Here is a 14,595-nt window from a genome sequence, read left to right as displayed (position 1 = left end):
TATATAAATATTTGCTACCACGCAAGTGGTTGCAGGTTCAAACTCAAAGCAACACACCAATGACTTTTCGAAGTTATGTGAGTAGGTATTATATATTATTATCACTTGCTCTAATGGTGAAGGAAAACATGATGAAACCCTGCATGCCTAATATTTGTAATACATTTATTGAGGACATGCAAAGTCCCTAACCCGCACTTGGTCAGCGTGGTAGACTTGACTTGACAAGGCCTTACCTTTTCCTCGTATGGTAGGAGACCCTTGCCCAGCAATGAGACAATAGCGGGTTAAAAAAACATAATTAAATAAAGATATCTATATAATTATCAACTTGCAAGATCTTAAAAATCATATGCATATTCACACAGCACAGTAATGATGACTCGATTAAATACTCTTTATTTTGTACTTTATCAAGAATACAAATAATTTTAGGACTGTTAATTGTTTACATGTTATATTATTTATAACTAATGATGATAAATCAGCTGACACCTCTCAATCCGAGGCCGTAGGGAGGCTTCGCTGCCGTTCTTAAATAATAGTTGCCGCGTAAACTGAAAACAAAACACAGGTAGTAGGAATACATTTTTTTAGTTACAATACAGAAAAATATTTCTTCGATTTGATATGGAAAGGATTCTGAACAGGTTCGAAGTAATAAGAACCATGTGTGCCGCTATAAGCCAAGTCAAGCAAAAAGACTAGTAGTTTAAGCATCGATTATTGGCTTCGGATAGAAATTGATCCCAAACATTTTTTTTCAATTTAACCTTTTATCGCGTGAACCTTTTTGGATTTAAAAACATCTTAGTTTGCTAGAAAACTACGCTCATGCAACACAACGTGGTTAAAACTACAGCAGTAGTATTGAGTAAATAAAATTACTTACTCCGGCGTGGCCCTGATGCCGAGGAACACGAGAGGCTCATCCTGGCAGTCTCCTCGGAGGAAGGTGTCGTAGTCCTCGCACCTCCGCGCCAGCAGCGCGTCTCCCGTCACCGACTCCGACCACAACAGCCATGAGCGGAAGTGACTGCAGAAATCTGGAACATTATAAAACAATAACGCTTAGTTAAAGTACAGATAACAGATTGGCAAATGGTAATAAATGTAGGTGTCTATATAAGTATGTATTTAGGAATATATGAGGTCGGGGAAAAAGTATTTTTATCATTTATAGTTTATCAGTTTATCAGTTCAAGCTCTGCTTAATTTTAAGTCAGATGACCGTGTGTGAGTTGTCTAATGATATTTATATATACTAATTTTCAAGGAATGACTTTGTTTAACTTTTAATACTAGCGCCTGATAACATTTTCATAGCAAAGTTGCTAACGTTGCATTGCTTATTCTTTTTCTTTAATAAGCACTAATTAAGTAACATTATATTTTCAACTGTGAGTTAAGACTTTAAGATATATTAAAAAATATTTACACACATAATACATATGTACGTACCAGGTAGGTATTTCTAAATTGTCTTGCATTGCATAGTTACCTGAATATCCTAGATTCGGAATCTCAAAATCATTTATCGATTTTTAACAACTTACTAAAAAAACTACCGTCATTTAGCACGGTAGTCGAGACGATTTCCACTCGGAAAAATTTAATTACCTAATTCGTGATTCCCTGACACAGGTTTGTTTATTTCGAGAGTTGTCTTTAAAAGAATAAACATCTATAACTTTTCTTCTCAAAAACCCAAAAAAATGTTGTCTTTTTCTCACCTTCATTAGTGAGTGGTATAGTGGCAGACACACAGCCAGGCTGCTTGGCCGTCCCCCCATTGGGCCAGAAGTCAGCATGGCCAGTGCTGGCGGGGGTGCCGAAGTATCCCCCGTCAGTGTGGATGACGTCTACGAAGGTCGCGTCAGACGGCGACATGTGGGGAGCTACTATCGGTGGGTAGAAGCCAGGGTATGCTGGGTCGAGCCCTGTCATCCTGGAAGAGATGTGGGAAGTAGAGAAGCATAATAGGTGAGTAGAAATTATATTCTGTTTCCAAACTGCAAAATTTGGGATATAATATAAGGCATGCAAGGGTTTTGTGTAGGCTTCATGTTTAAAAAAGGTATTGATAAGAATCTAAAGGTTATCTGTCTTACACTATATACCAATTTTGGGTACCCAAAGAAAATCTGGTCATAATCTGCAAAAACCTGAATTTTAGGTAACAATCGCCGATTTACAAGTCATTAACAGTTTTCAATCGACCCCTAAACTGAAATAAGAGCTGATTTTTTTTAGACCAGAGCTGTGTGGGTTATTCAGTTATTCAGTAGTTCATACCTTGGAACTGTGTATCCTCTTGCCATCAGATACCTGGCCGCATAAGAGACCAGATGCGCGCCCATGGAGTGTCCGACTAAATGTAGACCTTTGAGAGACAACCCTCGCTTCAGCAGCTTCGATAACGCTATACCGACGGCTTCACCTGTCTGCAAATTACATTATATGGTAAGGAAACCTACTAACAATGTGAAGAGCAATTTTAAGATAGACTAGCTGACTCGCGCAACTTCGATTGCGTCACGTAAAAGGGAATGGGTCAAAATTTTCCCCGTTTTTGTAACATTTTTTACTGGTACTCTGCTCCTATTGGTCGTAGCGTGATGACATATAGCCTATATATAGCCTTCCTCGATAAATGGGCTATCTAACACTGAAATAATTTTTCAAATTGGACCGCTAGTTCTTGAGATTAGCTCGTTCAAACAAACAAACAATCAAACAAACAAACTCTTCAGCTTTATAATTAGTATTAGTATAGATTCAAAATTATGTTGAAGATTAGGAAAAACCTATACTTATCATTAAAAAGTTATAAATAACAATAAATATATAACACTTTTTCGAACAGGCCAACACTCGCGCTACAAGGAGACGACGCTTAGCAGCCACATAAGTCCGCCCGAAGTCGGATAACAAACAAGGTATTGTACCTTATAAAATTTATTTCGTTTAGGACCCGATTAGCAATTTAGTATTAGTCCATTGAAAATTATCATTAAGGTTAGCATTTTTAGACGACTTATCCTTATCGACCTTTTCCGAAAATCGTATGCTAAGGCCTAAAAATGTAATTATTTCAATAGACTTAAAAGTTTAATCTGTCAGATGGTACTTTACTGTTGTTATTGTACATTTGCTGTTATTTTATTTATCTGACACTTAAATATAAACCGTTAAAGGGCCATTAGACTGGCCAGAGTGTAAAAGTTGTTACCGCGGGTAGTCTCTTGGCAACAACAATATAGTTGCCGAACGCGATGTTGGACCAGTCGACAACGAGCAGGTTGTACCCTCCGACCCTCAGGTATGCAGACACCACCGTCGCTACACTCTCGTCTGTCACCTTCTCCACGTAACTGGAAAATACATATTAATAAATGTATTTTGTATTGATCAATACTTTCATACTTTTGTTTAATATAAATGTCATTGGGAGTGTGTGTGTGTTGCGCTTTCCCGATAAAACTGCGGAACCGATTTCGATAAATTTTAGATTTGTGTTGGTTAAAAAACACTAATTTGTTTTTCACAAGTCAACTCATGAGCGGCTGAAATAGGAAATGAAACATTGTACGCGGGCGAAAGCACGTGCGTCAGTTTGTATTGTTAATTATAATTGTTTTTAACTTCAGCTTCGTATTATATCCTGATCTAATTAAGACTATTTCTATAAGTAAAATAAAGACTACATTTTCTATAGACGAAATGACAATTTATGGTAAAAAGCTTGTATTTAAGACTTACCCATGTGCATACACGACTGTAGGTCGGTTGACATCGAAGCTCGGCTCTTTGAGCAACTGCTTGATGTTACCGATTCGACGAGAATTCGGTGATGTGCTGTTTCTTCTGGAGAGGAAAAGTTTATTATGAAATGGCAGTAATTATGCTTTTTAGATGCAACGCATTATGAGATGGTTACATTTCATGAATGTATAGCTGCATGTTTAGGTAGAAGTATACAAACTGCCCACATTTCACAACTTATATTAGTGTCTTATTGATAACAGGACACGAGGCCTTTTTACAAGTAACGGAAACGAATATTCGTTGAAAAGTTTGTAATTCTATCCGTTACAAAATATCGGTTGAACTATGGTACAAGAGTATAAGGCATGCTTATCTTATACTGCCTATAACAGCCCTTCTTCCAACTATGTTGGAGTCGGCTTCCAGTCTCACCGGATGCAGCTGGAATCAGCTGGATACCAGTAATTTGCATGGATCGACTGCCTATTGGACCTCCACAACCCAGTTACCTGGGCTATAACCTGATACTTTTTGGCTAGACTGGTTGTTTTTCAAGATTCTGACTCTTAGATCTAGAGCTTTTCGTATATATCCCACCCGTTACGTAACTCCAAACTGCTATAAAAAAATACTGAACTTAATTTCTTATATATAAAATTTTCGCGTCACAGTTTTCGTTGCCATACTCCTCCGAAACGGCTTCACCGATTCTCATGAAATTTGGTGAGCATATTGAGTAAGACTGAGAATCGGCCAACGTTTTTCATACGTCATTATTAAAAAAATATATAAAAAAATTATATGGCAATACAACGTTTGCCGGGTCAGCTAGTTTCTTATAAGGGAATAGAACTTGGAAACTCACAATTTGTAGCCGCTTCTTATCCACTACAGGAAAAAACCATCACGAATAACAATATTTATCTTGTAATCCAATTTGCAAGCAATTGAAGAGTGATTACATCAAACAATGCAAATGTCATGTACCGAGTATGATGATCACTTGACAATGGTCTGTAATGACGGCTAGTTTGACAAATTGACTGATGTACTTACGAGTAATGACGAATTATTATGTCCGATGTTACTGGTGACCGGCCCATGGGAGGCGCTGTGAATTGAAGTAGGTTTATAATTATTATGTTTGTATGTTTGTCTGTCTGTGCATTAGTTTGTAGCACTTAAATACTTGCTAAACCCAACACTATCATAGTGTAGGGTTAAGCAAGTATTTAAGTGCTATTAAAGACTTACGATAAGAAACTCATTCGCTCAAACAAAGAATTTTGCACGCTTTTAGTTTATTTTTTTACTAGCTGACCCGCGCAACTTCGCTTGCGTCACATAAAGAATGAAAATTTTCACCGTTTTTGTAACATTTTTTACTGGTGCTCTGCTCCTATTGATCGTAGCGTGATGATATATAGCCTAAAGCCTTCCTCGATAAATAGACTATCTAACACTGAAAGAATTTTTCAAATCGGACCAGTAGTTCCTGAGATTAGCGCGTTCAAACAAACAAACAAACAAACAAACTCTTCAGCTTTATAATATTAAGTATAGATTTATCCGGAGTATTAGAATAAGATGGGTCCTAGTTATCAGAAAACGACAACGCGGAAGACCCAGAAAGAGATGGCGAGATGAGTTGGATTCTGAAGCTAAAGATTGGCGTCAAATAGCTGAAGACAGAGATAGGTGGAAACAGGGAAGGAAAGCCTCTTCCCTGCAGTGGGACAATATATGGGCTGAAAATAGAAAATAATTAGGAACGGAATCTCAATAGAAGAGATAATGGAAAATAGGAAAGTTTTATGGTGTTCTTAATAATGGACCAGTATAACAGATCTATAGAAAAAGGATATAAATGAATTTAATCCTTTAACTACTCCACAGACATGTAAAAGCTCACTAAATTTGAACAATATTTTTTTCAACATTACTATAATTATCAATGTACATCATACCTGTGTCCATGTATGTTTAGTGTTTTCAACATATTTTAGCATCAAACAATAAACAAACCATGATCAACAAAACAAGCAAACATCGCCATCTTTTAAATGGGTCTCGATTACAATCTTGTATAAACCTCAAGGAGATAATAAAAAATAAGGAAACTTATAACAGTACATTAAAGAGTACCCAAAAACAGGTACACCCGCGGCACATAACTAACTCAAGTATAAAACTACAGTTTTACATGGACGTATAAGCATTCTGATTTAGTTTTGAAAGAAAATGGTGGCTTGAACTTTTATGGGGCTTTGTAAAACCATAATCGGTTTTTGAAGTATGTAATGATTGACGTAATCTGAAAATAATTAGAAATTAATACTGGTCGTCTCTTTTTAGGAGGAGTTACCCATGGGGATAAGAAGGGGTAAGTGCTTTTTTATTACAGTTGTTTTAAACTATAGGTGTGTTTGAGTGTTTTCTTTTGAGCTTTATTCGTTGGTTTCACATTACTTTCGTATATTTACACCAAATTAAAAGAAAAATACATTTGAACTAGGCATATACCAAAGAAAAATACTCAAATATAAAATAGTGTGGGAGTCGAAAACATTGTCTTGTTTGTTGAAATGTACCTATGTGTACGAAATATTTAAAAAAATCAATTAAAATAAAATAAAACAAACCTGTGGGAGTTTTTTTTTTTAAATAAAAAAAAATATAAGAAATATGTAGGTACCTCATACTAAAACGCACGTGATAGCCCACTATACGGATCGGGAATCGAACGCTGCACTTTTGCATACACAATAATATCAACAATTTTCTTCAACTACGCGTATTTTATCTATACTAATATAATAAAGCTGAAGAGTTTGTTTGTTTGTTTGTTTGTTTGTTTGTTTGAACGCGCTAATCTCAGGAACTACTGGTCCGATTTGAAAAAATCTTTCAGTGTTAGGTAGCCCATTTATCGAGGAAGGCTATAGGCTATATAACATCACGCTACGGTCATTAAGAGCGGAGTAGCAACGAAAATTGTTACAAAAACAGGGACAATTTTGACCCGTTCTCTTAGGCGACGCAAGCGAAGTTGCGCGGGTCAGCTAGTCAGTAATATTGTTGTTTCATACTTACGACTCAATCCTCGAGTAATTTGTCTGAAGCTGAGCGGCGATAGAGGAATGCTCGGTTCTCTTTGAGCATTGCTCGATACTACCACTGAAAATAAAAAACAACAAAATAAAAATACATTAAAACTTTTGCATTTTAAAAGGTTTCAATCTATGATTGTTTTTAAGACTATGTCTTAACAAAAATTTCAAAAAATAAAATAAATTTAACCCATTACTGTCCCACTGCTGGGCAAGGGTCTCCACCCGTAATGAGGGAGGGGTTAGGCCTTGAGTCCACCACGCTGGCCAAGTGCGGGTTGGGGACTTTGCATGCCCTCAATAAATGTATTAAACAAATTTTTAGGCATGCAAGGTTTCCTCACGATGTTTTCCTTCACCGTTGGAGCATGTGATAATTATTTCTAATACACACATAACTTCGAAAAGTCATTGGTGTGTTGCCTCGGATTCGAACCTGCGACCACTAGCGTGGGAGGTGCCAACTTAAACCACTCGGCTATACACAAAATTCCATAACTTATTAAAATGCTTCCGGGTTTGTTAACATAGTAATAAGTTCACAAAAACATAATAATGTTAAGAACAAAAAAATCAATAACTGCTAATTATTTATTAGACGTGCGAACTTTTTTGTTCAAAAAAACTTAAGTTACCAATATGTAAGTAATTACGTTAAGAAATATAATCGCAAGAAATGATTACTCTAACAAAACCACGATACTCTATAAATATTTACTACTACAGATTCGCCCCGGCTACACCCGCTTTTAAAATACTTAACACAAAACTTTAAGTAAAGAACAACAAATTATACACCTAAACCTTACTCGGGAATTGCTTGAAAATATCCGTAATTTTGGATTTATCGCGAACACAGAAAGAAAGACGCAAAAAGAGGACTTTATTTTATCGTGTTATAACCCAAGTAAGTGGGTTGTGGAGGTCAGATAGGCAGTCGCTCTATGTAAAACACTGGTATCCAGCTGCATCCGGTGAGTCTGGAAGCCGACTCTAACATAACTTGGAACAAAGGCTAACTAGTCCTGCTTAGCCGTAGAAAAACATGCAATTTTATCAGTATTCAGGGACACTTAACCTCGATTTGAACAGGATAACTATTAGCAACAGGCCTTAGACACATTTGACATGAACTGACCCTAGTTATGTAAGTCAGGGTCAACTAGACCATATTTGACCTACTCATATAAATGAGAGTGATTATAATACTAGTTTTAAGGTACAAAGGTTACTAAGTTAACATGCAAAGGCACGTTACCAAACTCCGTGTTACTATTGAAATATTATAATATAAATTAGAAAAGTTCTTGAGCTCAACCCGGAAGTCAAACCCGAGACTACATAGGCAGTAAATATTTACGTGTCTAAATAAAGTAACGGCCTCTGAGTCTGATCATGGGTCGATGGCCAGGTCGGGCCAAAGCCCGAATTTCGATTATTGTAGTTCAAATTTTAATTAGCTCTCTCTTAATTCGATAGCAAATTTTGTATTTTTATGAAATGCATAATTTTAAGGTTACGATTTTATTCAATTCTGATTAAGAGCGGAAATAACTAAGTGTAAAAACTAGCTTCTGAGTTCGTCCGTGTGATCCTTTTTCTTAAGGTAAAATGTCCTATATGTTAATTTAACTGTCTTATGCCCGGTTTCTGAGGCACATTTAGCGGTAGTTTATACGAGTTTAAACGCTATTGAATAGATAAACTACCGCTAACTGTACTTCAGAGACCGGGAATAAGTGCTTTCATCACAATTCATTCAGTAGTTTTTACATGAAAGAGTAACAAACATCTTCACACTTAGAATATTAAGTAGGATAAAAATGTGAAGGACCTAAAGTACACTCAACCCTGAAACATGTATATTTAGAGTTACATCTTGAGGTGAACAGAAATCGAACCTGTTATACGCGCAACGTGACCTTACCACCTCGTTTTAATCATATCATCAATCATGCATCGTATAATACAATAATATATTGTAAACTAACTGTAAAGGTACGTTGACTTATAATTCAAACATTTTTTTTTCAAAATTTTGGTCATTTTTTTTTGTTTAATATGACACATGCCTGTTTTATCTTAAGGTGTAGGCAGAGGTGTCTGGTAAATATTCACTATTGCCATACACACAAAACGTAACTAAATTCTGGGCTACTATGTATTCAGAACATCTATATATTATATAAAACTGAAACCCGTTTTCCTTGGTCACGGCATTACGCGTGAATGGCTGGACCGATTATACTAATTCTTTTTGTGTTGTATTTGTTATTATTAGGAGAAGGTTCTTACGGCAAAATATAATAAAAAAATCTCTCAGAAATATTGGAAAACAGAAATTTAATTTTGCATATTTTAGGCGGCACGAAGTTCGCCGGGTCAGCTAGTACAGAGATAAATAGCACTTTACCAGACCCGGGTTTGAACCCGTGATAGCAGTGATACTTCACTCTTACCACAGCTAAATCTAATTTGATACTAGTGGATAGTGGATCCTCTATTTTACCCTCCAAGGGGTTTCGAAAAAAATACTTTATTAGGGGGTGCCTACATCATAAAAGTCACCCCTTGTCCAAATTCCGTGTAGGTACTTATTAACTTTTAACTTCTATAGTTTAGACTCTGCGATGGTTATCAGTCAGTCAATCAGTCAGTCAGTCAGGTCCAGCAATTTTATTAGTATAACCTAAACAGTGAACGCGCGTGACCACGAAACGTCTACCAAGCCAAGGTAAAATGCATATTAGTGTTAATTTCCGTAACTATTATATTAGATACATATAACAAATCGATCAAAAGTCCAGCACCGTATTATCTCGAAAATATTCGCACATCCATTAACAAAAAATACTTATTTTTAGCAAATAACGATTTTTAATAACATTGAATAAAACAAAAAACCACTTGTGGCATATTAATTGCGGGCACAAAAAACCTTATTATTTATACCTACAAAATTAAACAAGTTGGCTCATACGGCTTCACTCGTGTTTAATTTGGGAAAAATAAATACGTGATAATGTTTGAAAAAGCCTAGGGTTAGTCTGGCCTCGAGTCTTCAATTATACATACATGTTACATACAAACATATCACGCCTTTACCCATAGGGGTAGGCAGAGAAAAAATAACACCACTTGGTACGATCCTTCCAAATTTCTCTTGCTTCATTCACATCCATACATCTTGTCATACAGGACCGCCGGTTACGAGTACTACGCACCTGACCTTTTTTCAAAACATCTGTCCTGTATGACAAGATGTATGGATATGAATGAAGCAAGGGGAGTTTGTAAAGATCGTACCAAGTGACGTCTCTGGTCTCTGCCTACCCCTATGGAAAGAAGGCGTGATTTTATGTATGCATGTATTTATCTATCTATCTCATTGCAAAATTGTATAAAAATCTGTTCTGTTGTTTAGCCGTGTAACCATAATAGATAGACAGACGGTATTTTTATTTATAAAAGTACGAATTAAAATAAATATGTAATGTTAGTTTTGTATATAGATATAAACTTTGTTGTTTTATATTCTTGAGTTCACGCTTGGCTACTCTGTTGTAGTAGCAGGAAGTATAGGAAGCTGACGTGTTACTTTACATTGAAATACTATGTATATTTATTCATTAAGAATAAATAAATAATAAATTATTTACATTGTATACACAATAAGTAAGCGTAAGAAGTTATAATATATATCCATACAAATTATACGTTTTTACTATGAAGGTGTTTTACTACGAGGGAGGTTATGTAGAAACTTTTTTAATTCATTCACATTCATACATTTTCTTAAAGAGGAAGTACCTAACAAACATATTATTATGTACATCTAGTATATAAAATTCTCGCGTCATAGTTTTCGTTGCCATACTCCTCCGAAGCGGCTTGACCGATTTTGATGAAATTTTGTGAGCATATTGAGTAGGTCTACGAATCGGCCAACATTAATTTTTCATGTCCCTAAGTGACCTTTTTTTTTATTTATATGGCAAAACAACGTTTGCTCGGTCAGCTAGTTTAACCGTAAAAACTATGAGAGGTCAATGATAATGAGAATTATACTTAGGGCTATTTGCACCTGGTCGCTTTTGAATAAGTGAAAAAAAATATTAGTAGGAATTTTAACAAGTTAATTTAAACATTTGCTTTCACTTTATGTATCGGATAGGCACTTATTAAAAGCTGTGAAACTAGCCCTTAGTCTTCTATCTATAGTCTATATATCTTAGTTATTATTAATTCCCTCTTGTTAGTATTGCGTCACTATCATAAATAATTAAATAGACATCTAGATATTTTACGTCTGACGCATGTTGATTAATAGCCATCTAGAAAACTCCTTGAAATCCTTGTTTATCTCTTCATAATATTAATAAGTTAATCTAACAAAATATTTAATACTAAATAACCTATTTATCATAATTGACACCAAACATTAAATTATTATACACCTATGAAGCGATCTTCTGTATTTTTAACCGGTAAAGCATTTGACATTTAAAATATCCTATAAAAAATAATCTATCCATAAGAATGTTATAGTAAAAAACCCAGTCCAAAAATAGGAATGGTTGAAATCTTCTAATCACATAGGCTACCTTAAAAAAAACCTTTAGCTTATGAAATAAAGGTTTAAACGGTAAACTCGTGCCGCGCAGGGCCCCTAGTTTTTCATATGATACTAGATGTCTATAGCCAGTGGTTAAGGTGTATTGCACCATCGGGACTGTCATAGATTCAGTATAGAAAATATATATCCACAAATCATCTATCGAAATTTTTGACTGTTATTTTTATGTTTTTTTTAAGTCTTCATGAAGTAAGATTATGTAGTTTCAAGTTTGCAGGAGTTTAGCAGTCTTAAAAAAAAACTTAAAACGTATTTGCCGTTCTAAAATTCTAGCCTGATGTTTTTTTTATTCTAGAATGAAAAGTACCTTCGTATTAAAGGCTATATTCTAATATAGCTTAGAACTATACAACCTTAACCCAATTACTTTGTCTGAAATTAGATAACAATCAGCATTGCGCTGTACTATCAAATTAGAGATACATTTTGTAAGATAAGTTATGAAATAAGTGTCCATTGCTATCTTATTACTGTTTCAAAGATTGCTGTTTGTGTTTCACTAGTTAACTTTATGCCTATACGAATATAGAGTTTGGGTTAAAATATTTTTGCAAAAGAGTAGGATGGTTTTTGACCATGGTTTTTGACTGTTTATGTGCAAATTTTCGCGATTTTTTTTTGCATTAATAATTTTATTTAGCAATGTAACTACTAGTATAATCAAAATCAAATAATTTAGAATAAAACACACTTATAATTTTTAAAGTTACAGTTACCGTCAGTTTGCGAGTTAGTCCCAACTTAATCAAAAAATATAAACCTTAGGTTAATCTATAAACCACGTTTAGAATTAAAAGGATTCATGACTAGGTTTGTTTTCCTAGCTTTAACCGAAAAGTTTATTTTGTTAAAAACTAATAACTATTATAATAACTTCTTGAGGCATTTATTACGAATAACTGGTTTAAAAATTATGTTACTTTAACAGGCATAAAGTAGTTTTTTATACATAGCAGTTAAAATAACTGACTGATCATTGTAATAGAGGCTCTATTTCGCATAAACAAGCAATTATATGAACATAAATTATTTACAATTGTTTTAAAATTAACTTAATAACATAATAAGTGTAACTACTCATAATTTCATGAAAGATTATCAAATTTTGTAATTTTTATACAAAATTAGGGCTGTTTACAAGCAATTACATTTTAATGAAAAACAAAAAATAATATACTCACCAGAGACAAAAACAATGACAATTATCCACTTCATATTGTAAACATAATCACTACTACTCACTACTTTATATACAAAATTATATACAAGTACATACACAAATTATATAAAAATACAAAATTATATATAACTTTTATCAATAGATTTTTTTCCCGAATAAAATTTTAGACCAAAATTATTTCACTACACTAATATTATGTATTTATTTATTTAAAGTTATTATTATGTATTATGTATGTGTTCTTCACGCTCGCTCGCTTGGGCGGTAACAGAGTAACTACAGTTCTCAACTAATATACAAGCACACAAAAACGTTATCAACGTATTTGCATAATCCATCGGTCATTCTTTCTTTGTTATTAACATAGTTTTTACCCGTGGTTTACTTGCTTATTTAGTTTTTATTATGTTTGTAATATACGTCTATAAGTCTATATCATCAGGCCTGTAATACTTGAAGGTGTAGGCAGAGGTGAATGAAATATAATTTACAATGATAGTTGCATGTAATAGGGAGCCTATTGCCTTATACTGGATACATTACCAAACTTGGGCTACTATCGAAAATATTCAAATAGAAATTAAAACAACAACAGCATTTTGCCCGACCCCGGAATCGACCTCGTGATCAACTGTAACCGGAAAGCCATTGATTTTTATCACTTTGCCCAACGCGAACATCTTATCTTAGCAGTCGCTGCCTATACAATGATGAAAGTAGATGTTGGTGTTAATCATATACAGCGTCCGTAGCAATATATTTTTTTCGCGAATGATGTTGAAAATAAAATGATTATTATACCTTTTATTAAACGTTCATCTGATCCCAACAAAAATACGGAAATGTGACATCATTATGCCGTATTTCTGTACTAAATGGTACCTCCCACGCAAGTGTTTGCGGGTTCGCACCTAATCTAACTAATGTTTTTTCGAATGTATGTGTGTATTAGAAATAATTATCACTTGCTCTAGCGGTGAAGGAAAACATCGTGATGAAACCTTGCATAGGTAAAATTTGTTTACTACATTTATTGAGTACATCCCCATCCACACTTGGCCAGTGTGGCGGACTTAAGGCCCAATCCCCCCTCGTTGGGAAGGAGACCCTTGCCCACCAATAGGACAGTAAAGGGTTAAAAAGAAGTCAATTTTAAGACAATGAATCCTTAACACACTTTTGGGAAAGTTAATGGTTGTATTGTTAAATTACTCGTTTGTTTAATTTGCATTTAAATTGTACAAAATTATATGGTAATGTAAGTTAAACAATAAATTTGGTAGAAAAACAACATTAGTAGTTAATTTTGATACGTTGCTGAATTAACTATTTTAAGGGACCTACTTGTCTGGCAGTTAAGTTAATTTAATCATAGGGTTGATAACCACGCGGTTAAGTGGAACAAAAATAGATAAAAGGACTATAAGGTTCACACAAACATGTAGGTACACTCTGATCAAGCTACTCGTATGTAAAATTTCTATTTACAATGTTAACATTTTAAATTATTGAACTCATAAATACACTAATCAGTTATTTGATCCCGACGAAAATATTATACTTGTGACGTGGGGACATGCATGGACAATTATTTCAAATACTGTTGAGTGATCACCCATCTATGGAATTGCCGTGCCAAGGGCCGTTTCCCAACCAGAGAGCGCAACTGACTATGAACGCCTGTGTGACTTTATGAGATAACCAAAGGATGAGATATTTAAAAGTTTTGATAATATTTTTTGCGTCCTAATTTTAACAAAATTTCAGAATTGAATTATAATGTCTTTTGTATACTCTGCGCAAACATCACGTAAATAAAACAAATGTGTGTGGTTCTGCGTGTTTGTTACTTCAATATAACTGTGTAATTAGGTTTATGTCCGCTAATATTGATATTTGCT

At 34.5% G+C, this 14,595-nt stretch overlaps 2 protein-coding genes across 2 annotated transcripts in view; one reads left to right on the top strand and one right to left on the bottom strand.

Annotated features, from left to right (window-relative positions):
* Positions 1–340: 340 nt before the first annotated feature.
* LOC142982382 (pancreatic lipase-related protein 2-like) lies at positions 341–12,950 on the bottom strand. Its single transcript, XM_076128852.1, has 9 exons — positions 12,696–12,950; positions 6,862–6,945; positions 4,825–4,879; positions 3,763–3,867; positions 3,233–3,374; positions 2,296–2,444; positions 1,734–1,948; positions 893–1,046; positions 341–557 (listed from the first exon to the last, which is right to left on the bottom strand). The coding sequence occupies exons 1-9, from the start codon at positions 12,727–12,729 to the stop codon at positions 485–487; spliced, it is 1,011 nt and encodes a 336-aa protein (XP_075984967.1). The 5' UTR covers positions 12,730–12,950; the 3' UTR covers positions 341–484.
* LOC142982380 (organic cation/carnitine transporter 2-like) overlaps positions 6,012–14,595 on the top strand; it is a 39,367-nt gene continuing 30,783 nt past the window's right edge. Inside the window, exon 1 of the mRNA XM_076128841.1 lies at positions 6,012–6,151. The gene's annotated coding sequence lies outside the window, so the exon portion shown is untranslated. The remainder of the gene's footprint in view (positions 6,152–14,595) is intronic.

This window comes from Anticarsia gemmatalis, chromosome 21, assembly GCF_050436995.1.
Source record: "Anticarsia gemmatalis isolate Benzon Research Colony breed Stoneville strain chromosome 21, ilAntGemm2 primary, whole genome shotgun sequence".
NCBI lineage: Eukaryota > Metazoa > Arthropoda > Insecta > Lepidoptera > Erebidae > Anticarsia > Anticarsia gemmatalis.
This window is presented reverse-complemented; position numbering and strand designations above follow the sequence as displayed.

Bases quoted from the DNA above. Each gene is read 5' to 3' on its own strand.
- LOC142982382 (XM_076128852.1), bottom strand. From the start codon at position 12,729: ATGAAGTGGATAATTGTCATTGTTTTTGTCTCTG. The intron at 3,868-4,824 runs GTAAGTACATCA...TTTCCTCTCCAG, and splicing joins ATAATAATTCGTCATTACTC to AAGAAACAGCACATCACCGA. The intron at 1,047-1,733 runs GTGAGAAAAAGA...ATAATGTTCCAG, and splicing joins TATACCACTCACTAATGAAG to ATTTCTGCAGTCACTTCCGC.